General features: G+C 42.5%; 1 protein-coding gene across 1 annotated transcript in view; it reads left to right on the forward strand.

Moving 5' to 3' along the window:
* ITCH (itchy E3 ubiquitin protein ligase) overlaps positions 1–27,654 on the forward strand; it is a 72,048-nt gene that overhangs the window by 24,233 nt on the left and 20,161 nt on the right. Inside the window, exons 6-16 of the mRNA XM_015413384.1 lie at positions 2,583–2,625; positions 6,822–6,991; positions 7,753–7,987; positions 9,288–9,383; positions 12,775–12,949; positions 13,957–14,017; positions 17,009–17,093; positions 22,327–22,455; positions 24,072–24,144; positions 25,879–25,950; positions 26,343–26,431. Of these exons, the coding sequence (XP_015268870.1) occupies positions 2,583–2,625; positions 6,822–6,991; positions 7,753–7,987; positions 9,288–9,383; positions 12,775–12,949; positions 13,957–14,017; positions 17,009–17,093; positions 22,327–22,455; positions 24,072–24,144; positions 25,879–25,950; positions 26,343–26,431 (1,228 nt within the window). The remainder of the gene's footprint in view (positions 1–2,582; positions 2,626–6,821; positions 6,992–7,752; positions 7,988–9,287; positions 9,384–12,774; positions 12,950–13,956; positions 14,018–17,008; positions 17,094–22,326; positions 22,456–24,071; positions 24,145–25,878; positions 25,951–26,342; positions 26,432–27,654) is intronic.

Here is a 27,654-nt window from a genome sequence, read left to right on the forward strand (position 1 = left end):
TCAGTTGTTCATTTATCTTACAGCCACACTGTCTACCATACATTTTTCAAAACTTGTGCAGGAGCAAGGCCAGTCTTTGTAGAGCTGCATATCACCTCCCCCTCTATTTTGTTAACATTTTGTCTGTTCATGGAAGGAGACTCAATCTGACACAATCGCTTTTGACAACTCCCAAGGTGGCCCTGCCATGAGGCAAAGAGAGGTTGACTGCCTCATGCATCAGGTCATGGGTTCCCTTAAGGGCAGTAGAACAGAGACAGTAGACTTTTTGAAATAAATGGGGAGCAGCTCAAAAGCTCTTGTTTCCTTCCTCAGCTCCTGTTCATTAGTTTTTTGTGGAGAATTTCTTGGTAGTTTAACCCAGGTTAGTTTGGGAGTTGGGATGACATATGAAGTGTCCACCTCCAGGCACCGAAATGCTCTTTTTCAAATTGTGGTTGACTATTACTGTGTATATTTTGTTAATGTATGCCAACTGAAAATGGAGGTGAGAGAGTGGGATATAAATGTTTTGTTTAAAACCTAAATATCGTGAATTGTCCCGGGAGATATCCTTGCTAAATTTCCATCAGAATCTTGCTCTTGCTCCCTTCTTCCTACAGACATTTTGTATTGTATCAGTACCTTCTGTTATTAAAGGGAGACTGATAGCTGAAGTTTACTACAGCATGCTTATTCACCTTTTAAAAACAAGCACCACATTTGTTTTGTCTCTCCCCCCCCCCCCCTTCTCATGGGCTTTTCCCAGTTTTAATGACTTAGCTAATTACCAGTTTTCTATTGATGATTACACATAGTTGTTCAAGCACTCTGTGTATTCATTGGGATCATTAACTTTTGAAGCTGTAGAGTTCATCTGAGGAATAAATTATCTACCTCATTGTTTTTGTCAAGTGTATTAGCTGTACAGATATATTATACTTGGGTTGGACCCTAAAGAACTGCAAACGGATGGAGCTCATAGTGAGGATTTTTGCCAGTTTCTCCTACCTGCTGCAGCTTCCGGTGCCCTTTGAAGAGCTGCTCTAGGCAGCTTTCTGGAATGGTATGGGATGAAGAATGGGGAGGGAGGATGTTTGCAGTCAGAAGGGGAACTGACAGAAATTGCCGCCCTTTTATGAATTCTCCATGACTAGCACCAAAAGATGGGAGAGTGACTAAAAAGGAGGTAATCAGCAAAGGTAAGGGTAATCAGCAGAAAAGATGATCAGCAGAAATCCTTTCTGTGAATTTACTTCATTCAAAGTTTAAAGGGTCCAAACCTTTGTGTGAAATTGAGATGAAAAAGGCTTTTCATGCCTCTGCTGTTTTCTTCATCATTTGGCCACTCTCTTGTATCTGCCTTTGTTTCTCTTTTATTTTTTGTTGCTTGTTCCTTAATGGGTCTTTTGTCTTCCCAGTCTTTATCTCTGCATCTCTGTGCTGCCATTTTAGGCTTTGTTTTTAATCCCTTCACCAAGCTTTGATTTTGGTAAACGGCCTCTTTGGATCACCAAATATTTCTTGACTGGATCATTTTGTTCTTGTTTTAGGCATCTTTTCAAGTTGCTATGGTATCTTTTTACTTTGTGCATCAGGTAACACTTTTGAGAAGACAATCCTGACCTCTTTTTGTTTTCTTCTTCACATTAGACTTTCTACAACGATTCCCAGATTCATTAGAATCTTTTTAAACATTCTGTTGTTTTTCATAGTATCACCAATTCAAATATCAACACTTCTTCTTGTACTAGGTATTACTTTTGTGCTATTAATTCTTTCCTGTCTTTGAGAATTGGGTTTGCATAGAACATTACCTTCTGCAGTGTTCATTCTTCTGCAGTCCTTTAGTTAACGTGTTAATTTCAGACATCATCCATATATTAAGTACTACAATAGAAATAATGTTACATTGGAGCTCCTAACTATTTATTTATTTATGCTTTCGGCTTGTATCCCGCTCGAACCCGAGGGGTCTCTGAGCGGCTTACACAATTATTTGTTCCCTAACTAAGGCCACAATCATGAGGGGGGGGTGACTTCCTACCAGCACCTGGCAGCAGGGCCTATTCATTGCTGATGTCTGGCTTTCATATTATTGTCATAGGTAGATTTACATCACTTCTGTAGCTGTGCTACTGGTCACTTTTAACAACACTGTACTGAAAAGTACTGTTTACTTTTCATCACTCTTAGGGGTAGTAATGCTTGGCTGTTGTTTGGAAAGGTATTGACATCAATATTATGAAAGAATACTAAGCCTGATTTAGAATCCTTAAAATAACAAATTACATACTTGACAGTAAGCTATATTGAAGTCAGTGAAATTTTCTTCCAAGTAAATCTGTCTAGGCTTTGAGACACTAGCCTTCGGACTTTTCAAAACTGACAAACAAGAAATACTGTCATTACTGGGATTTATTTAACAGAATACTTTCTAGATTCATGTGTGTGATGCTGTTTATAGTATTTAAAACATGAATTATGTAGGGGAGATCTTCTTGTACAGACAATTATTGGAAGAGACAGGCTTTATCAGCTTGTATCTTTTTAGGAGTTTATGTAACTTTTAAATAATTTGTCACATTTTCTTAATATTAAAGGTCCCACACAGAATGATGGCTCCAGAGCAAAAAATGAAACAAGGTAAGCATTTGAGCTGTAGATAGTTCTTTTTGAAGTTGCAGTTAGTGGGTTTTATAGAGGCCTGTCAGTTTGGGGGATAATCCATTACACTGGAAATTGTCTGGATGTGTTCTTTGGGATAAAAAAAATCATGTTATAGAAAACATCTTCAGTAGCTTGAATCATAGAGTTTCTAGCTCTTTAAAGCACTTTAGGTTGTGAGCCAATTTTTTCTAAAGGAAAGTTGAGAATTTATTTAGAGCTTCACTAAAGATAAGGAATGTTGAATGCATAAAATAGGTGTATGCCTAACAATTTATAGCAGTTGTCTAATAAACACTTTCCCATCACCTCTTGATTTCCTGTGTCTGGTGAAATCTGTGTAGTATCCTGACTTCTAATTATCTAATCCTCAGAATATTATTTCTGTACCACTCTCCTGTGTACAAAAAGCTTTAAAATCCTTTCCTCATTTACACACCTGGAGTGGTATATCAGGATGAGAGAATATGACTACTCAAATAGCCTCTTTGGCACAGACATGTACTTTGATTGTTCCCATACAACAGTGAAACAGACAATTACAGTTTTAGCTGAAGCCTAAATTTTACTTAAAGGAACTGCAGTGTAAATTAAAAGTCTAAACTCAAACCCTAAAACTTCTGCTTTAAAATCAGTGCTTTTGCGATGTTCTTTTAGATACTACCACCCTCATCATCCTGTTTACTGCAGTACACTAGCCTGACTCTGCTCACTTCTGTAGTTTTTTTCAGATGTGACTGCCTTAACTAACTCTAAACTTTGCATTTACCAGTCTTAGATTACCGGTTTCTCTGGTTTGTATTGCTTCATTGCATTGCAAACTGATTTCTAATCCCTGAAGCTGTTCTCCAGCCTGGAATGTAGATTGTCTCTGATAATGTGCAGTAAGCATGGAGCCCTTGGACATGTAATTTTTCAGAGTGCCTGAGTAACAAAGGCTGCGGTCACACACCCTCTCTGCACCGGGCGGCAGAGGGGGAGGTGCAGGGGGGCGTGGCGGGAGGGCGGCCCGGCTGAAGCTCCTCCTGGAGGGGACCGGACGGAGGACACAGTTTGCATTCCTCTGCAGCCCTGGAAGGGGTTAAACCCGTGTGATCGGCACCTCCCCCCTAACCACAGGACCTCGACGGGACGTCTGATTGCGCAGCCGCACGTTATTTTGCTCTGGGGCAAACAGCCACGCCCCCCCTCGCATTTTCCAGCCCGTGTGACCGGAGCCTTAGGATGTCAGATGCCCTGGAAAAATGTGTCTTAGGGCTCCTTGCACTTAGAAAGTTGGCTGGTATCATTCTATTCCAGTCACCAGAAGTGTAAAGCCTACTTCCAGCCTAAGGATTCTTCCTCCAATGTAAGTGACTCTTCTGCCAGAGGAAGATGTCATGAGCATGCTCAGGTACCAGGAGCCCTGGAACACGTTTCAGCATTCCAAATGCTTGAGAGAAAGAAATGTTTGCAGAGAGACCTTGTGGTTGAAACCTCCACAACATAAGCTTTGTGTGGAGACAAGGAAAGGGTGTGATGGTACTGAGCATAGGGTCTTCTGGCAGAGGTGAGGCATTTGGGCAGAGTTCCCAAATTTCAGAATTGGCGTGAGAAAAATTTGGGGAGGAAATACTAGCAACATCTAATTCCAAATCAAGTTTATCTTGGTTTAATGTAAGTTTCTCTTATCAAGTGTAATAGTACTCACTGTAATAGTATAAGTACCCTTTTTAATTTTAGTGCAAAGGTATGTGAGAACATGTGGAAGTATATTGCAAAATTCTCAGAATAGCATAATTAAGTAGCAGCCCTGTTTGTATAGGCATTAGGCAATGTATATTGGTTCCCTTATATGTTTTTAGAACCAGGGTTACTAATATTCATCCAAGTGTTACACAAAAGCTAGTACCATCTTAATGAGGTGTTCCCAGTGCTGGAGCTGTAATCATGGAAACTACTTGGGATGGAAGCAGATTGCACCAACTCTTTCTACTATGTCCTTGGTCATATCCCTGGAGAGAAAAAGTTGATGCAGGCTTCTCTTAGGAATACATGCTGTAATTTTTTCCATTTTACTGGTGTATGTTTGTTTGCTTTTGCTTTTTTTGTTATGAGAAAAGGACGGTATGGCCTGATCCTGTGTAGCTGATTAAGTTAATGTTCTGTACTGTAGAACAGCACAAATAGAGGACATGTGAGGACTCAGGGCGGGGGTGAATCTCATCCCCATCCCACTGGACCTCTTCCCATACTACCTCAGCTTTTCCTCCTTTCCTTACCCTCACAGTCCCTGCAGCTTCACTTTCCCTGCTTCCTTCCCTTCTGCCTACCTCTCTTGCCTCTGGCTGCTTTCCCTCCCATGCTTCCTTCCGTCCTTCTAGCTACCATCCCCCTTTCCACTTCAGTTTCATCCCCGCCCCATTCTTCCTTCTTGTCCTGGCCAGTGCTTCCCCCTTTCAAAATGAAATTGTGGTAGTCATTTGGGACTAACTAGGCCACTGCAGACAACCACAGGTATCTGTTATTGCCTAGGCAGTTCAAAAAAGCTGCTGAAGTCTCATGAGGTAATTTCATGAAATAGTAGCAATTTAAACTCCTTTTCAAAATCCTCTTTAAAACTTTATTCCCTCTTTAAAATTTAAGATTTTTCTGAAAACTGGGATGTTGCCCCAAGTTCTAGAAACATCTCCCCTTATTGTGTTTCCGTCGTCCCCCCAACCTTTGGGGCTGCATTCTGGGGCTAAGTTGAGACTTAGATATGTAATGAACTACTGAGCCACTGTGTGCTCCTCTGTATAATTCTTTCCCACATAAGTAATTTTGAATTGTGACTGAGTTTTTGTAAGAACATATTTAGTGACCTCTATAAGGTGGTGCAAATATATAAGGGAATATTTGCCTGTGGGTTGAGTCATGGTAGAAAATAAAGGATGACCAGGATTCCGCCTAAAGATTTCAGATATACGTTTTGTATATTGTGATATCATTAGTACAAAACATGAAATTATTTCCTAATCTGAGTGTCTAGTGGTAGACCAATTAATATTTATTTTAGCCGGAAACAAAGACTTAGCTTTAATTGCACCTACATTGTATGCCTAGGATAGTGATATGTACACCTCATATGTCTACTTAGACTATCTCGATTGTATGCAGGAGAACAAACACCACTGGCTCTTTTGCATTCCAACTGCAAGCATCCTGCTTCTCAGGATGGATTAAAGCAAGTCTTGATTCCAAGTACATTGCAAATACCTGAACATTAATTGCTATGGGCTGGATCCTACGAGCTACAAGAGGAAGGCAGTCTCAGTAGCAGAGATTTCCCTGCTTTCCCCTCAACTGCCCTCTTAGTTATCAAAACAGGTAGTCAGGGGAGCCTTGTGAACAAAATGCTAGAGGCTTGGATGGCTGCAGTGAGGAAGGGGAAATGTTAAATCTTCCTCTTTACTCTTGCACCAGTGAAAAGCTTGAACCACCTTGTTTCTTCCATCACTGGAAGGAGGAGGAAGTGCTTGATTTCATGCAACTCTTTGTCTTCATTGAGGGTGCCTCATGGCATTTGCTTGTGAGGCTGCCCGGACCCCCAGCATTGGCTTTTTAGTGGCTTTGTGGGTATACTCAGGGGTCATTTCATAGAAAAAGAGCTGCAGGGGCCCATTAGCATACCTAATAAGCTATTAGTTATTAGCATAATAGCTCATTAGCATATGCCACCACCCCTGCCATCTCCGGAAGTGATGTCAGAAGGGTAGGCAAAAGGGGGGGGGAGGCAGTCATGAGGGCCTCTCACTGTGATCATAATTCTCATACAGGAGAGGATGGGAGAAGATGGTCTTTCAAATACCCTGGTTCCAAGCCATGTAGGGATTTAAAGGACAAAACCAACACCTTGAATTGGATTCGGGAGTGGATCGGTGGCCAGTGTAATTACTGTAGTATTGAAGTCATATGCTCCCAGTAGCTGGCCCCAACCTGCAGTCTAGCTGCAGTATTCTGCACTAGCTGCAGCTTCCAAACACTTTTCACAGGTAGCCATGAGTTGAACATGTTGCAGTAGACCAGGCATGGATCACAGTGGTTAGATCAGACTGAGCCAGGAATGGGCACACCAGCCAACGGTGGGCAAAAGCAACATGAACCACCGCAGCCTTTGGGTCTCCATAATGCTTTTTGCTTTGTTTGTTCTCTAGGAGTAATGCACACAGTTCTGAAAACACTGAGGCTTCTGCATCTAAAGAAAGCAGGGTAGCTAATGGCAGTGATGGTCCATTAATTGCAAATGGAGGTTTTAAGCCCGCTAGACCACCCAGACCTTCTCGACCACCTCCGCCCACTCCACGAAGGCCCTCTGCTCCATCTGGTATGTATACCAAAGTGTGAAGCATGATTTTTTTCAAAGCTGTTACCTGTAAAGTTAAATCTAGTTTAGGGTTATTATGTTACCCACTTTATTGTTATGTTAAAGCTGTATCAAATATAATGGAAGATATACCACTTAGGTATCCTGATACATTTCCAGGGATTATTTAAAGAACTAATTTCTTGAATATCGGTTTATCTGTACTGCTCTCGCTTAAATCATAACAGGTATGCTTTAGCATTGATGAAGGCTAATATTTCTGTCCATTCTGTAAAAGATTTCTGGTGAAAGGAAAGGACTTTCACTGACTCATGCTTAACTTATGGAAATTTTTCACCACAGAAAATGAAGAAGTAGCCTTTTCTGTACTCCCACTGATTTCCAGGCTTTCTGTGGTCAAGAGGAGAGGCAGGAAGTTGCTGTAAAAGAAATCTCTTTCATGTTTTTACTAATTGGGGATGCAGATTCCCTGGAATGGAAGCTGTAGAACTGAACCATGTGTTTATCTGAAAAGTCATGAATTTAAATGGTAGTAGTGTTAACTTTCTACTTAGTGCTTAATGTGAATTTGGAAGTTTGTGTAGATATTACCCAGACAACATGTTGCCTCAGGTGTTAACTGCTTTGCATAAAAATTTCACTATTTCATTTTCTTATTCCAATTAGATATTCAAAAGTTTCTCTATTCATATTTTGTACTACTACAATTAGAACAGTACGAAACATTAACCCCACCCCCACCCAATTGTGTTGTTTTGCAGCATGTACCAATGGGCCATCATCTGCATCCACAGAACCAGAAGGGGCTGGTATAGGATTGGTGCCAACATCAACTGCAAATGTTGGGGCAGAACAAAACATTGAAATGGCACCATCAGGAGCAACTATACCTGCATCAGCTGCTTTGACCACACCGCCAATATCCAGACAAGTTCAGCCAGTAACTCCTGTATCACAGCCACATCATACAGTCACTCAAGGTCCTCTTCCACCTGGGTAAGAGTTCAGTGCTCTTTATATCTTATAATACATGCTTCATTCTAATCAGATCTTGTTGCCCAATGCAAAATCTCTTACAGTGTTTCTCAGTGGCTTGATTATTATGACAGACAATTTGTTGATATTGCTGTTTTTTTCTCTCAATGCAACTATCTGGATAAAGTGTTCTATTTGTCTGGCTACTCATCCTGTAGCCATCAAGTACAGCGCTTGATGCATGCAAATAGGTGCACTTGTTCATACTGTGGGAAAGTACCACACAGTACATCGGTAGTAGGTAATCAGCACGAGCAAGATGTTTCTAGAGAGTCTTGTATGCAACATAGTGTAATAACAGTTTTGGAGACTTCACCTTCATTTGCTGCTGCCACCACCCAAAACTTCTGTATGTTGCTGAATACGCTAACATTCAGAGCTTCAGAACTGACTTCTGTAGCAACAAAAGTGTCAAAATAAGGCAGCTGCTATAGTTCCTGCTAACCAAATATGGTTGGATGGAGTGCTTCAGTACTGCTTGAATGTGCATAGGGAGAAAAATGGGTATTGCAGTAAAAAGGTACAAATGGGAAGATATGCTGCTTCTAAACAGTGGGATGAATATTCTAGTGAGCCAACACGGCTGCTACTGCCTGATGTGTAATTAATAGAGTCTTGATCCTGAAATTCTTAGTCTCATACCAATATGGTATTGTGCAGTGTTGGGCAGAAGTCCAGTTTCTGCGGCTTAAGAAGCTCTGTACCTGAAATTTGGAGAGCCAGAGAGCATATTCAAAACAGACATTTGGTAGGCAGTGGTGTACCCTCTGCTGGAATACATAGACCCCAGAGATTGTCTTCAAATCCTCAGTGAACCATAGAACTCACAGGGAGATTATGAACCAGGCATTATGTCTTCACCTAACTTAATATAAGGTAGGGTTTGAGGGTAAAAATGAGCTGATCTTCCATGAATGCCACTCTGAGCTGCTTGAAGAAAGGGCGCTATGTAAACTCTGATAGATAAGTGACCATTCCATTAAAATGTGTTACTATGCAAGCATACATTCTACATTTATGAAATTTGCCTTATGGCTTCTCCAGTATTAATGTTAGAATGACTTCCATGAAATGATGATCAGTCCTCTGACTTATGTGATGTCTAGATATGTATTAGGCAGTGTCTTTCTGTTAACTGTAGATAGTGATGTCTCAGTATTAGATACAGTGTAGGAACCAGCTGCAAATCTGTGTGATAGCAAGGATGCAGGGCTGAATAGTTTTGAACAGTGTTATATATGAACTCTTTGTCTATTTCTAGTTGGGAGCAAAGAGTGGACCAACATGGTCGAGTGTATTATGTAGATCATGTTGAAAAAAGAACTACGTGGGACAGGCCAGAGCCTCTTCCTCCAGGGTGAGTCACTCAGTGAGCTAAGAAACTCTAACATGCTAGTGAACTTGGACGGTAGTCCAAACTTTCGATTTTTATGTGGCTTATGCCACTGTTTGGTGATGGGGAGCATGACTTCTTAATTTGGCCCTTTTGGAGGGTGAACCTTAAGTCTAGCTATAAAAATTTTGATAAATGGATGGACAATTGCTGCACAGCAGCAGAGGCTTATGATGTTCCCAAGCAGATGAAGGAGGACTCATGGGAATGGATCTAGTATAGACAGGCCTGGGGGGGCTTGTGGATATATACTGCAGCTAGAGGTGGTTTTATGTTTTATTTATAATGATTTTATGCTGCTTTTATAATTTTTGTGTGTTTTACTTTGTTGCAGCAAGAGGTGGTTTTATGTTTTATTTATAATGATTTTATGCTGCTTTTATAATTTTTGTGTGTTTTACTTTGTGAGCTGCCTCTGGTAAGTCTCTATTGAGTTGGCAAGTAAGTTGTCTAAATATAGATGTCACTTCCAAAGTGTAAGAAAATGCCCATCTTGCTGAAAAGATGGGCTGCTATGTTAGACTGCTTTCAATGGTACACCCAACCACGTGCACCCTTGATCCGTGCTCTTCATGGCTTATAAAAGCTGGCCATGAGGGGTTTCGAGGTGCCTTATCACCTATCAACATCCCTTATCGAGGGGGGTTTCGCAGTGCCCTCAGGGATATTATCAACAAGTCCCTCATTGAGGGACTGTTCCCGGGGGCACTCAAGTAAGCGTTGGTCCGCCCTGTCCTGAAAAGACCATCCTTGGACCCGGCCAAATTGGCTATCGGCCGGTTTCAAATTTGCCCTATTTGGGCAAATTACTAGAGAGCGGTGGCGATTCAGTTGCAGAGCTTTATGGATGACACTTCCATGCTAGAACCTTTCCAGTCTGGCTTCCATCTGGGCCATGGGACGGAGACGGCTCTGGTCGCCCTCACAGACGACCTCCGGAGGCATCTGGATTGAGGCAGTACGGCAGTACTGTTGTTGTTGGACCTGTCAGTGGCATTCGACACGGTTGACCATCAGTTACTGATCCACCATCTCGCCAACAATGGGATTCAGGGACTTGCCTTGCAATGGCTTGTCTCCTTCCTACAAGGTCGGGGAGCAGACGTCCCAGAGGTACCCACTGGTGTGCGGGGTTCCCCAAGGGGCGGTGCTATCCCCGATGTTATTTAACATCTACACGCGCCTGTCAAGTCCTGGTCCGTTCCGACAGCTCAGGTAGGGCACGTGGTCCTGATAGGAAAACAGGCATCCTTTTGTGCTGCCTCAGACTCTGGGTCGACAAGGTGTTGCTTCACGCCCCTCTTCCCTGCCCCGTCCAGGTTTTTTAGGTCAGTGTTACACCACAGAAAAAGAGAGAGACCCCCTTCTCTGGCTTTCCACACTTAACACCCATGCCACCTGGGCACTGGCCTTATCCTCCCCTGCTGCGTCTGAAACAATCCCCTTTATTTCCCGCAGGTGCATGCCCTCGCCTTACAGCAAATCGGCCATGGGTCCAGTTATTCCTCCGCTGCCTCCCCAGAGAAACCATCCCTCCCTTTGTCAGTCTGGCTCCCTGCGGGGCCAGTGGCTGGCTTGTCCCTTTTTCCCACCCTGGGTGGTGGGTAAGCTTCAGTAGGGCACCGGGGAAAGCATCCATGGTCATCCTTCAAACCCTCTGGGCTGTTGACCCGGGGACGGTCGCCTGACGCAAGGACTCCAAGCTGTGCTGGTCCCTGTGGCTGGATCCTGGCCCGTCCCAAGAGCCTGTCTAGACACATGGGGTGCAGGTCCGGGTCTCCGCTGGCCGAGCCAGGTGCCATATCACCGGTCAACAGGGACGGCAGGAGCGGCGGTACTGGGAGTCGCCTCCTGACAGCGCCTCCTTGCCCAGACTGCCTGGAGGCATAGGCTAGGGTGTCACCAATACACAGATGACACCCACCTATATCTGTCATTGGCCGGTCAGTCCGACTCTACCCCAGATGTGGTGGGCTGGCTTAGACTGAGCCGATTGAAATTGAATCCAACGAAGACAGAGGTCCTGTGCCTGAGTCGGAGTGGGTCAGGGATAGGGATCCCATTACCAACCTTTGATGGGCCACCGTAGGTGCCAGTGCCGAGGGTCAGAAGTTTGGGAGTGCTCCTGGATGCCGCCTTAACAATGGAGGCCCAGGTAGCAGCCACTGTCAAGGCAGCCTTTTACCATCTATGGCTGATTAGGCAGTTGGCTCCCTTCCTCGAACGCAATGACCTGGCAACGGTGATCCATGCTATGGTCAACATTGGACTACTGCAACGCTCTCTACATGGGACTGCCCTTGTCCCAAATCCGGAAGCTACGGCTGGTGCAAAATGCAGCAGCCAGGCTATTGATGGGCCTCTCTATAGCACATCCAGCCTGTAGCTGAAGGCTTTGCTCTGGCTGCCAATAGCATACTGGCTGCAAATAGCATACTGGTTTTGACCTTTAAAGCCCTATATGGTCGGGGGCCTGTCTACCTGAGGGACCACCTTTCCCCATATATCCCCCAGAGAGCACTGAGGTCAGGGTCGCAAAATCACCTGACTCTCCCTGGCCCAAAAGATGCCAGATTGGCCGTCACCAGAGTGAGGGCCTTCTCAGTGGGGGCTCCACACTGTTGGAATGAGCTCCCGGAAGACATCAGGGCCCTGCGGGACCTGTTACAGTTTCGCAGGGCCTGTAAAATGGAGCTCTTCCACCAGGCTTTCTATTAGGAGCCGCCACTGACAAATGAGCTATCAACAACTGGACTATTATGGCCACCATGCTGCTGGCATCCAGAACTACTTCAGACTCTGCCCTAGCTTCATCGGACCACCTCCTAGAAATTCGCCATCTGTACTTAATCTGCACTTTATGTAATTTGTTTGTACTTTGGAATTTTATGATTGTATTTATTGTATTTTATCGTACTTTAAACTGCTGTATGCCGCCTTGAGCCTGCCTGTGCGGGCAAGGCGGGATATAAATTGAAATAAATAAATCAATAAATAATAGGCACTTCCCAAGAATTCCTAATAAGGGATGGTCAAAAAATAATTTTATTGAAGAATTAAAATACTTATGTCACCTTTCTTCAACATAGCGAAATAAGACATTTTTTGGATGCAGATATTAATGACTTGTTCAGAACTTAGTTGCTGATGAAAACTGCAGAAATTGGGTAACAGGATGACTTAGAGATGGTGCTTAAAAGTGAACCACTTTCCCCTCACTTTTCTAGCAAGACTGCAGCGCTATTGTGCTGACCTACTTTCTCTTTTACATAGAACAAGCTTTCCTATTATAGTGTATTGGTAAGTTATTATAAGGTCAGTATATGTATTTGAATATCTCATCTGTGTTTATTAGTTGGGAACGCAGAGTTGACAACATGGGAAGGATCTATTATGTCGACCACTTTACCAGAACGACAACCTGGCAGCGGCCAACTTTGGAATCTGTCCGGAATTATGAACAATGGCAGCTTCAACGCAGCCAGCTTCAAGGAGCTATGCAACAGTTTAATCAGAGATTCATATATGGGGTGAGAACACTGATGATTGGGTTGAAATTTATGTCCATGTTTCCATGTGAGGGGTAGGAGTGGGTGAGAAATTTGATATTTCAGTTCAACAATGTTCTCTTTGCTCTTGGTCTAAAAGTCTAAGCAGGAACCTACTAAGATCCTTGAACCAAAAAGAAGTGGAGTAAAATCTAAATGCAGCAATTCTGATTCTTTGCCACACATGGGAAGTTTTAACTAAAATACCAAATGTTAATCAATGTTACTTATATCTTAAACTTTGTCAAAGTATCTTCACATCTTGAAGAACCTAGAAATATTTCCATGTATGCCTTCTTACTATAAGTTCCAAATAAACATTACTGGTGGTGTTGGATCAAAGCAAGCCAAATTTAGATAAGCACTGAGGCTATTAGCAAGATCTGTTTTGAAAATAGCTTCCCATAGTCAAAGTTTAATAATTTGAGTTTCACTTAGTTCTGTTATGGGAACCTTGTTCTCAGACAAAATTCGCTCTGGAAGCAAGTTAAGCATCTATTAGTGGTCTCTAGCAGCATATTGCAGTGACTCTCCTAACACATTGTGTGGTCCCCAGATAGTATAATGCCTGTGAGGGAGGCCTCACCCACAAGGGACATGACTCATCAGCTTGATCAGAGTCAAGATATTTTCACAACTTAAAATCATAGAAAAACCTTAACATGCTCACTCTTCTTTGCTACAACTTAAAAACCCTGATCTCTCTTCTAATGCAGCTGGCTTGGGCAGAAGAGTCCCTTCAGGCAGGGGGAGGGATTCTTTCACTGGAGGCAGGTGCCACCATTATCAGAATGGATCTGTTGGATCCTGCCTCTGGTTCTAGCAGTTCTGTTCTTTGAGCAGTGCACATATGGAAACAAATGATGACACTCCTATAGTCTAAAGGAGTAATCTGAGGAAATGCGCTCTTCTTGAGATTTCTGATGTTGATTTGGTATCTTAGATTTTCCAGTCAATGGCTGTTATAACCAATCATCTTGTGATTGTAGAATCAAGACTTCACACAGAACAAAGAATTTGATCCTCTTGGTCCCCTGCCGCACGGATGGGGTAAGGGCTTTATTTATGAACGCTGGTCCTCAAGGATACTTAATTAAAATACATTTCCTTAAAAAAAAACAAAACAAAATGGAGATTTGGATTCATTTTTCAAATGAGCTGATTAAGTCCCAACCAAGAGTACACATAGTATGAAACAAGATTTCTTAAAAACAAGTTATGAAATATCTAAGTAATGAATGTTTGTGCGTGACCTAGAAATAGCATAAATACCCGGTATTCTATTTTTTCTTGAACCAAGAGGAAAGACAGGGTATAAATATTTCATTTTAAAAAATTAATGTGTTTGTTAGGTTAGTTTGATAAGATTTTTATAGTCTGAAGCAAACTTGTATTTTAATGAGTTGGAGAGCCAGTGACATCACATTAACTACTCTTGTGAGGTGCACATATGGATCAAATCAATATGGTTTCAACAGAATTCTAAGAGAATTTGAGTCAGAAGGGAAACACAGGGTATAAATACATTAATAAATACTCAGTAAAACTGTTCACCTGGCTACTTGTCGTGGCCACCAGATGGGAGGAAAGTCCCAGTAAGCACAGTGTCTGTCAGCAGGGGTTCTCAGGTCACAGTCCAAAGTCTGATAACAAAATCCAGAGGCAAAGTCAGAAGACAATCCAAGGTCTCAGTCCAGGGTCAGGTCAGATATTCCAAAGGCAGAGTCCAAAAGCAGTCCAAGGGTCAAGTAACAAGGTCAGGCAACTGGTGAGGTAGTCAGCAAGACTGCAGACAAGTTGATCCCACACCGACTGCAGCCTCTCAGCAGTTATATATGGGGAGTTTGCCTACAAGGTCCCACGTTAGGCTCTTCCCCACAAGCTGAGTCAGCATCTCATGAGGAGTATGGAACCATGTGGTGACTTATGTTCTCCTAGCATTTCCATGAGAGGGGAGGCCTTAGGCTGCCAGGTGCACACTCCTGGGCTTGGTCCATGCCTTAGCCCTAGCCATTTGCCTCCTTCAGCTCCAGGGGTAGCTTTGGGAGATCTTGGAGGGTCTGGTCGTGGGTGAGTCAATGCTGACTCGGGGTAGTTCCAGTGCTTTGGAGAGGCCCTGAGACACTGGTCTCACAGGAAGGGTTTGCCAAGGTGGGGCTTGGGGGTGAGTTCTTCTCCTCTGATGAGGACTCATCCTCCCATGTTACACTGGGACAGTCCATGACACCATCAGACTTGTTCTTTATACTTGGGTGACTCTGGACATCTGATAAAATGAACTAGAGTTTACCTGAGCCAACCTGAGCCTATGTACAATCCAGTATAGTTTCCAGTTTTTTGCATATTCATCTGATAAGCTCTGTGCATAGATCGAATGTCTCTTTAGCTAAGGCAGAAACAAGTGTGATATTTAGCATAGAAACTCAAAAATGTGTAAAGATATGCATTTTTTTCTGTTACAGAGTTAGTTTATAAGACCAGGGTGCATTTATTACTTTAGTTGCAGAATAGCAGAAGTTTAGACCGAAACAGTAAGACAGCTTCTCCTGCACACTGTAGACCTATGCTGGGTCCTCCTTGAAGTACTTGTTCTTGGCTGGAATCCAGAATATTTTCCTCCTGTTGCTAAAGATAGGAAGAAAGTACCCATTCTGCCAGGGGAGTCCAGTCCAGGCAGGACACAGTCTATCCCTGCAGTCATCCTTTTGTGGAAGGACTGGTATGCAGCTCTGTTCTCCCTCCTTCTGATATGCACAGTAGTATACTGAGCATTACTCAGAAATTGAGTCCTCTGTGTGACTCCTGTATCTTCCTTCTCCTTGCTCTCTTGTGCCCATAGTGGGGACAGACTGGATCATGACTGGATGAGGACACAAGAGTTGCATGTGTCTCATTATTAATAACGGCTGGGCATGCTGAGGTTTATGCACTCTGATGGGAGGAGATATGCACTCTGGGGAGTCCTGTGCCAGTCCCTTCACACATGTGAATGTTTCCCGAGATCCATAGATAAATCACACTGTATATTCTGACAATCTGAGCAGCATCTTTGAACTTTTAATAAGATTTCCTTAATTTTAATAGAAATTGGGACAACTGGCTCATAAGTGGATTACAGGAAGACTGCTAAGATTAATAATAAAATCTGTTTTTTAAAATGAATTTTTTACTTACTGAATCAACAAGAGTATGGTTATTTTTATCTGAAGAAATTTCAAGTCTGGGCTTTCTTTGGGGTACTAGAAGACAACCGATTAAGGGAAAGGACTTAAATTGCAATGTGCCTTTCCATTAACACACTCAGACTCTGCTGATACATAGCAGTCAATTGTGGCTTAACTATTGGTATCTGAACTTTGGCGATGCCCCTCCTTCCCTCCCTCCTCCCTCATTTTCAGCAAACCTTGTGTTTCCTTTATATACGAACTGGGCAAACTACAGTTTGAGTAAAACATAGCTTGCCTAGAAACTGGGGAGGGGCTGTAGCTCCATGGCAGAATATCTGCTTTGAACTTGGGGCTTTCTGCATGCAGTCTTCATCTAGAAAGTTAAGGTCGCAGGTGATGTTAAGGACCACTGCCTTGAGATCCTGGAAAGCTGCTGCCTGTCCTAGTAAAGAGTTCCTTAGCTTGATAGACCTGACCTTGTATTTGTATGTAAACTAGAATTGTGAACAGTGGTTTGATCACAGTTTGCTTTTTGAGTTTCCAGGCAAGCTATGTTTTGCTCAAACCACAGCTTGCCCTGGGTCATGTGTAATGGCTTGCTGGAAAGGAATCGTAGTGGATGAAGAGAAGATAGTAAGGAGTGTGAAAGCCTGACATGCACGCTCCTGATCTTCCAAACCATGGTCAGGAGAATTGGAAGAATTATTTCTCTGAGTCTGAATACTGAGGAGATGCCACATGTAGATTGTTGCTGATTGACTTGTACTGGATTTACATTTAAGGAGAGACCATAAAGAGTCCAACTTGTGCACTTGAATTGACTTTTTCAGTTTATAAGAACTCGGAGTACTAACATTACTTTATTTTCTTTCAGAAAAGAGAACAGACAGCAATGGCAGGGTATATTTTGTAAACCATAATACTCGTATCACACAGTGGGAAGATCCTAGAAATCAAGGGTAAGATTTTTCTCTTAATATTTAAACCTTTTAATTTTTCCCAGGAGAAAAGTAAAACCAAGTCAATATTGTTTACTAAAGTAGGATTTATGTGTGTTCAAACTATAAGTAGTAGTAGCAAACAAGAGGTGACTACTTTTACAATTGGTGTGTGTGTGTGTGTGTGTGTGTGTGTGTGTGTGTGTGAAGTGCCATCAAGTTGCTTCTGACTTATGGCAACCCTATGAATTAGTGACCTCCCATATGAACATAAGAGAATCCAATGTTGGATCAGGCCAATGGACCATCCAGTCCAACACTCTGTCACACAGTGGCCATACCAGGTGCCATCAGGAGGTCCAGCAGTGGGGCCAGGACACTAGAAGCCCACTCACTGTTGTCCCCCCCAAGCACCAAGACTACAGAGCATCACTTGCCCCAGACTGAGAGTTCCTATCTATACCTTGTGGCTAATAGCCACTGATGGACCTCTGCTCCATACGTATCCAGTTCCCTCTTGAAGCTGTCCATGCTTATAGCCACCGCCACCTCCTGTGGCAGTGAATTTCATGTGTTCATCACTCTTTGGGTGATGAAGTACTTCCTTTTATCTGTTCTAACCCGAATGCTCAGCAATTTCATTGAGTGCCCATGAGTTTTTGTATTGTGAGAAAGGGAGAAAAGTACTTCTTTCTTGACCTGCTCTATCCCATGCATAATCTTGTAAACCTTGATCATGTCACCCCTCAGTCATCATTTCTCCAAGCTAAAGAGCCCCAAGCGCTTTAACCTTTCTTCATAGGGAAAGTGTTCCAACCCTTTTATCATTCTAGTTGCCCTTTTCTTCACTTTTTCCAATGCTGTACTATCCTTTTTGAGGTGTGGAGACCAGAACTGTACACAGTATTCCAAATGAGGTTGCACCATCGATTTATAGAGGAGCATTATGATACTGGCTGATTTGTTTTCAGTTTCCTTCCTAATAATCCCCAGCATAGTGTTGGCCTTTTTTATTGCAGTCAGTTCAGTTCAGTTTATTTCTACAGTCCTTAGACCAGTCATACAAAAAGAAATACACATTTACAATATTCCAAGATTTTTAAAATACATCAGTAAAACATTAAAAGCAGATTAAAATTTAGTCTAATATCAAACTGCTATATCTAACTAGCTACCTTATAATTTCCATGATCTAAGTATCACCATACAGAAACTGGCTACTTGGTGGGTAATCTTGGGATTTCTATCAGATAGAAGAAACTCGAGTCTAGCTTTTTCAGAAAGGCCCAGAATTTGTTCAATCAGCGGAGTGATGATTTTATTACGTGCCACCTTATAGTACAGGCACCTAAAAAACATACGCTCTGTGGTCTCAACCTCCCTTAATGGGCAGGCACAAAGCCTTTCTGAGAAAGGAATATTCTTGTATTTTCCTTCAAGTACAGCAGAAGGGAGGGCAGAGCACCTCGCCAGAGTGAAGGCTCTTCTAAACCCTTTTACTTCAAGAGATGTTAAATAGTTTGCTGTACCCACAGTATTTTTGATATTTGCCTTCATCTTAATGTTTTGTATGCTGGAAAGATAGGTTTGGCGTTCTGTATCCTTGATTCTCTGCTTGACTACTATTTTTGCTTGGTCTGTTCCAAAAGATAAGAGCACCTGGGGGGGAAAGCCTATTTTCAGCAGATAACTCTGAACAGACTTAGACCAATTTGATTGAAACTTGTTGCAGAGTATCAGAGGGAGTAAACCTTGTGGATTGAGACACCCCTTTAGCAAAGAATGTATTGATAGAATACAGACCCAGGCTTCAACTTTTAAACAGCCTGTCTCCAGTCTTACCCTGACATTTGACACACATCTAGGGACCTGTAAAATGGTTCTTAAGAACATAGACTGAACTCTTTCTAGAGGTGCAAAATAGGAGCTGGGTGGCCCCATGAATGAGCCATATAACAGTTGGGCTACGGTCTTGGCTTTATATAATTTAAGGGCTGCGCGAACATATGACCCCCTTTGAGAGTGATGGAATTTTGCAGTACTGTTTGCAGATCTTTCTCCTTGGTCTGCAGCATATTTACTATGTTGAAGCCTAGAACCTGTGGCCTGCAGGACTACCCCAAGATATTTAAAGTTATTAACTTGCTCGATGCGATGGCCATTAATCAACTAGGACCAAATTTTTGGTCTGCGCCCAAAAGCAACTATCTTGGTTTTCTGGTAGTTGATTGTAAGAGACTCAGTTTCACAGTATGAGGAGAGCTTCAAAAGAGCCCTCCTCAATCCTACAGGGGTTCTGGAGAGTAGCACTGTGTCATCAGCATATAATAACACTGGTACTGACCTATTGGCAAGTCTAGGGGGATGGAGTTCTGGAGTGTTAAGCCAGCTAGATAGGTTGTTTATATAAAAAATAAACAATGCCATTGCTAACAAGCAGCCTTGCCTGACACCTCTGAAGGTCTGAATGGAGATCTCTATCTTGGTTAGTCTCCACCAGTTCGGATCCCATCAACATGTATTTATAATTAGGATTTTTTGCCCCAATGTGCATCACTTTGCACTTGGCCGCATTGAACCCCATTTGCCACACTGATGCCCACTCGCCTATCCTCGACAGATCCCTTTGGAGTGCCTCACAATCCTCCCTGATTTTCACCACTCTGAACAATGTCGTGTCATCTGCAAATTTAGCCACTTCACTGCTTACTCCCAACTCCAAATCATTAATGGACAATTTAAAAAGCATTGGACCGAGTACTGATCCCTGCGGTACCCCACTGCTTACCACTGCCCACTGAGAAAATGGCCCATTTATACTCACTCTTTGTTTCCTATTAATTAGCCAGTTTTTGATCCACAAGAGGATGTCCTTTTATCCCATGACTTACTTAGGAGCCTTTGATGAGGAACTTCATCAAAAGCTTTCTGGAAGTGAAGGTAAACAACATCTATTGGGTCCCCCTTGCCCATATGTTTGTTCACACCCTCAAAGAACACTAACAGACTTCTAGCATTTGTATATAAACATCTATAATTTCCCTTGCATGTTAAGCCCGCAACTTTCCTCTTGCTGCCTCGAGACCTTGCCAGGCAGTCCATATTGTTAGCCACAGTCTCAGTGGACAATTCTAATCCATTTCCTTGTAGAAAAGTAACAGCAACCCATCATCTCTTCTGAGCGCACATTCCCCTTATTCTCAATACAGTGCCCTGTTTCCTTTTGACCCTTATGTTCCCTGACAGCGGCGGGGCTGCCATTTTCAGAGTGGGACATATATAACAACTCCCCGAGAGTCTTCTCCATGTGCCTAACTGACTGTGTCTGCTTCTCCAGGTCAGCCACCTTGGCCTCAAGGGTACAAACTTGTTCCCTGAGAACCAGGAGCTCCTTGCACCGGGCACATACCCAAGACTTCTGTCGTACATGTGACACTCCATGCAAAACACTGGATAGCCCCCAACCTCCTGTTGGCTTTCTGCCTTTATAATTTTCTGCCTTGTGCTTTTATATATATATAAAAGCACAAGGAGACTAGAGCTCTGGCTTTCTGGCCCTTCCTGGGCTTCTTACAGAGCCCCTAGGCCAAGAGCCCTTTGACATTCGCCAGAGGCTCGTGCCTCTGGCAAGGTGCAGCCTTAAATAAAAGAGAGCCAGTTTGGTGTAGTGGTTAAGTGTGCGGACTCTAATCTGGGAGAACCGGGTTTGATTCCCCACTCCTCCACTTGCACCTGCTGATGTGACCTTGGGTCAGTCACAAGCTCTGGCACAGCTGTTCTTGAAAAAGAGCAGTTTGTGTCAGAGTTCTCTCAGCCCCACCTACCTCACAGGGTGTCTGTTGTGGGGAGGGGAAGGGAAAGGAGTTTGTAAGCCGCTCTGAGACACCTTTGGATAGTGAAGGGCGGGGTATAAATCCAATCTCTTCTCTTCTTCTTCTTCTTCTCTTCACCCAGCAGAGGGCAGGGCCAGCAGTTATTCAAATTACACCCAGGCAATCCAATTACAGTCAAATAATTACTCTTTTTCAAGCAGCCAAGACTCTGCAACAGCTTAAAACTTACCCACATACTCCCAAACACAATCCTCCCACAAAGTACCCTCAGCTATATCACCTCAGCTGAAAGCAAGTAAAAAACACCCCTCTAGCAGCTCTGTCTCCTGCTGCTTCTCAGAGCTCAGCTCTTCCCAAACATCCTATTGTTAACAGCCTTATTAAGATTTTTCAAACTTCTTGCTAAAATCAGAAATGCATACAGAGATAATAAAATCAATAAAGAAAATCTGCATATTTGCATCTTAACATATCATGGAAAAGTCATACAGAAGGAAGGAAAGAAATGAAGGCTGATCATGAGAGGAGGAGAGCAACATGAAGGAGAAGAAAAGTGTGAAAAAGAGGAATCATTGTTTTATTGTCTACAGCACGTACCACTGTCCTTTACAAGATGTGACTGAGTAGACAAAACTATGGAGTTGGTTGGAAGGAAAGGAAGAGGGAAACAGTCTGCTGGAAACAACAACATTGTTAGGAGGCTGCAGCCTGACAATAACTGTAGCAGCCATGAGCTGTGCTGGCTGGTCTTGTCTTGCCAAAATACTGCTTTGGTTGATGGGTTTATCCTGATATTAGGTGTTTTCCTCCTTGTAGTAAACTTTGCAGACAAGTAAGCCCAGCAGATAGTCAGAGCTACTGTTTACTGTTCTCTGCCTTTCCTGCTCCCCAGTGGCTGTAGTGCAGAACTGCATTAGAAGTAAAAGAAATTGAGATGCTTTGGCTAAATGTAGCCTTGCGCTGGGTTCTAGGGCCCTCCAGATGACTTGGGCCTCAGGAATTTTGCCCCCCCCCCCCGCATTGAACTATTTGAACAAAAGTTGATGGAAGATTATCATAGTGGAACCTGCCAAATAACCATGTTATTTTGACTAGGCTGTCTATTGTAATCTTCCTTTTCTGTTCTAATCACATGTGATTAAATAATTATATTAACATTTTGGGGATGAGGAAGAGGGGGAAACTCATAAGCTGGTGAACAGTTTTCTAGTTTGTGGTGTCGGTTTTACCTTCTTTGCCTCTTGATATAACTCATCTTTTAATCAGAATTGGCACTCTACTAAAATAGTGAGCCTGTTCGCGGGGAGGGCGGGGTATAAATACAAATAATAAATAAATAAAAGCAGCAACAAGTAGCTTGTTGTACTATTTGCCAACAATATGTATAATGAGGATTCATATCTTTATATCTGTTTCTGCAGTCAGTTGAATGAAAAACCTTTACCAGAGGGCTGGGAGATGAGATTCACTGTGGATGGAATTCCATATTTTGTTGATCACAATAGAAGAACAACAACATATATAGATCCTCGTACTGGAAAATCTGCTCTGTAAGCTTTTTTCCCCAGTAAAACAAGCTACTGTTGGGGTCTGTTGTATTCACTCTGGGATTCTAGTATGATTTATAGTAGATATTTTAATTTTTTTACTTTATAAGAACATAAGAGACGCCAATGTTGGATCATCCAGTCCAACACTCTGTTTCACACAGTAGCCAGAAATACCAGGTGCCATCAAGAGGGCCACCAGTGGGGCCAGGACATTAGAAGCCCTCATTAGAAACCACTTTCAGCAGCAGTGTTTTATACCTGTCAACTTGTGCATATTTTAAAGTGGCAATTACATTAGGCAATACGTTTGGCAAGTTATCTTTGAGACAGTTGTGTTGCTTTGATTTTAAACATGGATGGATAAACTAATCCAAGTGGACATTAACAAATTCTTAGGTAGCTACCAGCTCAACCATGTTATGAATGGGCTTTGACTTATTTATACATAAACTGTAATACTGGTTAGTCTAAGAGGTGAGGGAAGGGAAGTATTCATTTTCTTGGAAATGCTGTTTTTCAAAATGAGGTTAACCCTGCTTACTCAGGGTCTGTCTCCCTTCTGTGCGTTGTGTTATATTCTTTAGACTGCATCTGTAAATCAAAATGGGCAATCAAATCAAACGTAAATGAAAACAAATTCAATCTGAAGAACTGTAAGCATAGTGCTGCTTGCAGAATTAATCTTTCCTGTCTTCTACCATACCCCAGGCCACCGAAAAAGCAGTTCTTGTTAGGCAGAGGACCCTAGGGAACGAGATGGGGTGCAGTGGAGGTTGTAGCTCTAGTGGAAGATTTTGGGTTCCCCTTGCTCATGGACATTTGGGCTCTCTGTTGGTGGGCATATAGCCTATCACTTCTCTGCTCAGCCAAATTTGGAGCTTTTCTCCAGACCAAGCCCTTAAATTAGTGGAAGTCTTCACATTTCTGCTGAAGACAGTGGTAGGATGTGTGCCCTGTGGGTTGGAGCCCATGGAAGATTTCCACGTGTGCTCAAATTAAGCACTAAAATTATCCCTCACTGTCTGCTTGTGCCAAGTGAAAGCAATTGTGTCACCACTGTTTTTCTACATGCACAAGGTGTTTCTTCTGATACAATGAAAAAAAACAAACACAAAAATGATGCAACCTGTTTCTGCATTCCATTGGTACATATGCACATTATTTAGTTACATTTAAATGCTAAATGTTGTGGCACCTTCTTTTCCACTCTCTCACACTGCTGGATTGAAGCTGCTGTCTAAAAGGCACCCTTTCCCCACATTGGTGGATAGTCCCATACTTGAAGGAATAATTAGATAGAAGTAGAAACAATGGGAATATTTATTGACTGCAAGGAAGAATGGGAAACTAAGGACTGTGTTTAGTGTATGTGAAGATCCATATTTTCTTCACATGTTTCTCAAAACTGAGTATCTGCCCAGATGCAGATTAAATGAGCTATTTTGTAACTTTTACAATGTTTCAAGATGTAAGTATGTTCTTCCTACAATGTTGCTTTCCAATTTTATAACTGCTAGCTAGTTAGCTAACTTAAGCAAGGCACTAAGGTATATGGTGAAACTCATGCATGCGGTATAATTGCGTTCCACAGATGTAATTTTGCTTTTTATTTCCAGAGACAATGGACCTCAGATAGCCTATGTTCGTGATTTCAAAGCAAAAGTCCAGTATTTCCGGTTTTGGTGTCAGGTAACTTTTATTTTGGAAATACATTTATGAAGGTACATCTTAATAGCATCCAAACAGGCATTTTAACTGTAATCTCAGGGTAAGGGTTGTGAGAAATACATGTTATATAACTTAACACACATGATTGCTGATGCCAGGGGGATCCTTTGCTCCTGGGTGGTTTTAGTAATAGCGGCAACTCACAGATAGATCACCAGTAAAGGCAAGGGCATTAAGAAAACATAGCCTCCTCCCTCTTGTTCCCTCTGTCACCAGTTACCACGAGTATCAAATTTTAGATCAATTTGCTATCAAAGAAAATAATCTTTTACTTTAAAGTGTATCTTATATGCAAACCCTGAAAAGGATTTTGATGGCTGAAAGGCATTAATGACATCAGCAGAACAGACAGTTTACTGGATGGCTATCTAAACAAGTAAGGTTATCTCTTTATCCTTTCAACAGAAGTCTACAACTAAGAAAAACAAGCCCTGCAGTACTTTGTGTTGCAAGATAAAATTTGTTAGACTTCTGCTGAATCACACATTTTTCATCCTCGATACTATTCCCCACCCATTTGACTAGGAACAAATTGCAATCAAGCTTTTTAAAAGTTCCAATTTATGTTTCTGTTAGTGAGCAAGAGTAAAAATAGTCAGTACAGAAGGTATTCTTCATGTTCAGCTAGGGTTGCCAAATCAGAAATCCTTACCGGCGGGGGAGCGTCCTGTCGCTCCTCCGGGAGACGCGCGCGCGGGGGTGGGTTTTCCCCCGGGCCCCGATTTCGCGGGAGCGGGAATCGGGGCTCGAAACCGGGGGGAATTCTGCCCCCCGAGGGGGGGTTGGTAACCGTATGTTCAGCTGATGGTGTAAAACTAGTTCTGATATAAGAAGAGCTTGGTTGGATCAGACTGATGGTTCGTCTGGTCCAGCAGCTTGTTGCACACAGTAGCAACCCAGTTGCCGTAGAGGGTCAGCAAGCAAGGCACAAAGGCCTGGGCTTTTCCCGATGTTGCTTTCTAGGACTTGCGGTTTTCTATAAGAGTTCAAAACAGTCATAGCTTGAGATATGGAACAGTGAAATCTACCTCGTTTTCACATTGAACCCTTATTATGAGAAGAAAAGTTGCCTTTTTCCGTGTGTGTGTGTTTGGGGGGGCGGGAACAGAAAGCTCAGTTGGCCATGGGACCCCCTCGTGGAAGGGTACATACAGTACCAAAAGTGCATGATCTTTTGAATATTTTGGTTTCTTGCACATACAGAGTAGGATCACTTAATCTTAAAGGATTAGTTATATATGTGAAGCAGCTTTGAGATGTCTCCATATAAATAAAATAAAATAAAAGATTGGTGGAGCCTCAGGGACCAGATTTTGGGACAGAGGAGCAGAATCCTGACTTACAGGCTTAGCAGGGAAGGCTTCAAATACAGGCTGTAGTTGGCAAGCCTCGTTGAGCACAGTGGGACTTGCTTCTGCATGTCTATCTGTGAAGAGGAGAGGATGAGATAAGCTTATTGAATTCTGTTCTGTGCTTTGTGTTTGCATATGTGATAACATCTAAAGGGGGCTGTACAACCGTAAGTCCACAGTCCAAAATTACCTGATGGTACCTTTGTTAAAAATCAGATTATGCTTCATAAATCAACTGTTGCTTCTATTTGTGGTATGCTGTTCCCATAATTCCTACTGTGTGTGCTTGAATGTCTTGTGTGTGTGTGTGTGTGTGTGTTTAAACCTGTCTATTGCATTTCAGCAACTCGCTATGCCCCAGCACATAAAAATCACAGTGAGCAGAAAGACATTGTTTGAAGACTCCTTTCAACAGGTAATGAACTCTGCTTGAGTACTTACTGTGAAACTGTGCAAGGCAGGTATTTGCTGTTAACTTTGTTTGTCCCTTAGCTCAGTCTAAAATGTACCTGATCTTTAGTTCCTTGCTTCTACTTCCAGTCCACTCCTATAAATGGCTTGGTCAGATGGCAAGGAGCAGCTTCATAATCTCCTCCTCAATTATATTGAAAATCATGTTCCAAGAGCTTCATAATCTCCTCAATTATATTGAAAATCATGTTCCAGAAAACAAAAAAATCAGAACAGCTATTTTCATATTATTAGCTTATATAGTTGGGAATGTTAGGAACGGCAGGGTGGCACAATAACTAAATTTAATGCGACAGTCTGCGAAAATATTAATTACCTAACTTTCTCCCCACTAAGATAATGAGCCTCAGCCCTCAGGATTTACGAAGACGCTTGTGGGTTATCTTCCCTGGAGAAGAAGGATTAGATTATGGTGGCGTTGCACGGTAAGGATGTCTTGCTTCATAAAACAAACACGCCCAGAAATATTGGAGTCCAGTAGTGCCTGCCTGAACCAACAAGATTTTGGGGGTATAAGCTTTCGAAAGTCAAAGCTCCCTTCATCACATACCCCGAAAATCTTGTTGGTCTCCAAGGTGCTACTGGACTGGAATCTAGTTCTTCTTCTGCAGACCAACATGGCTATTCTCTGAAACCCAAAATACTAGGTAGGAAGGCTTTTCAGAAAACGTGTTAGGTTGCACCTTTCAAGCTTTGACCCCTCCCCACATGCACCTTATTAGAAAAAAAACATTTTTAAATAAAAAGATTCTGTATAATTTTGTTCCTGATTGGCCAATAGGTAACAATAGAAAAAGTTTTGAATGTAGAGCTATAGGGTGCTGTATGTACATGACTTTGCAGGCATCCTAGATGTAAATAGCCAGTATGGTCTCTTATTCCATATTTGATAAATGAAGGTGTGCAACAGCCAAATGGGGATAAGGCACAAATATGTGATCCTTCAGATGAGGTAGCAAAAAAGGAACTTTAATAATCTCTATTACCGGTCCTCAACTGTATTACTTAATAGCATCCCAAACAAGCATAGTTTTTTTGAGCCGTCCTTGATATTGCAAATACAGAACTTTTAAAATGCTGTTGTCTGCTCTGGCCATCTCATTTGTAAAGTCTCTAAATCCAAATGCCATCAGTCAGTATGCTCTTCAGTTTTAAAGCTAAAACACTGGATGATCAGCTTCGCATATGTAATACTTATAAACTAAAAGTCTAACGGAGTGTCAGTACAGTGGAATAGCTCATAGAAAGTGTTAGCAGAGTGGCTCTTTCCCCACCTTTATCAAACAGCCTGCAGTTTGTCCTTCAACTCCTCTCTGAGGATTGGGGGGGGGGGGCTTGCAAACAAAACGTGCTACAGGGCATGGCTCTGCAGCATTCAAGGGGGAATTTTTTCTGCTTCTGCTGATGGAAGCCATGGGTTGTAAAAGGCAATGTTTACCTGATCCTTCCTTGATGTTGCAGTGCCCCTTCCTATGGTGCTCTTTGCTTGTGAGATACTCCTAATTCTCAGGAGGTTCAGGACAAATGGCCAGCTTTCTCGGGGAAGGCAGAGTAAGATCCACTGTATCCATCGCCTTTCGTGAAGTCTTGCACTGGATCCAACCCATATAATCTGAATGTAGGAATTTTGCTCAGTGGTGGGTTAGCG

Source organism: Gekko japonicus, unplaced genomic scaffold (genome assembly GCF_001447785.1).
Source record: "Gekko japonicus isolate JY-2015 unplaced genomic scaffold, Gekko_japonicus_V1.1 scaffold79, whole genome shotgun sequence".
Classification (NCBI taxonomy): Eukaryota; Metazoa; Chordata; class Lepidosauria; order Squamata; family Gekkonidae; genus Gekko; species Gekko japonicus.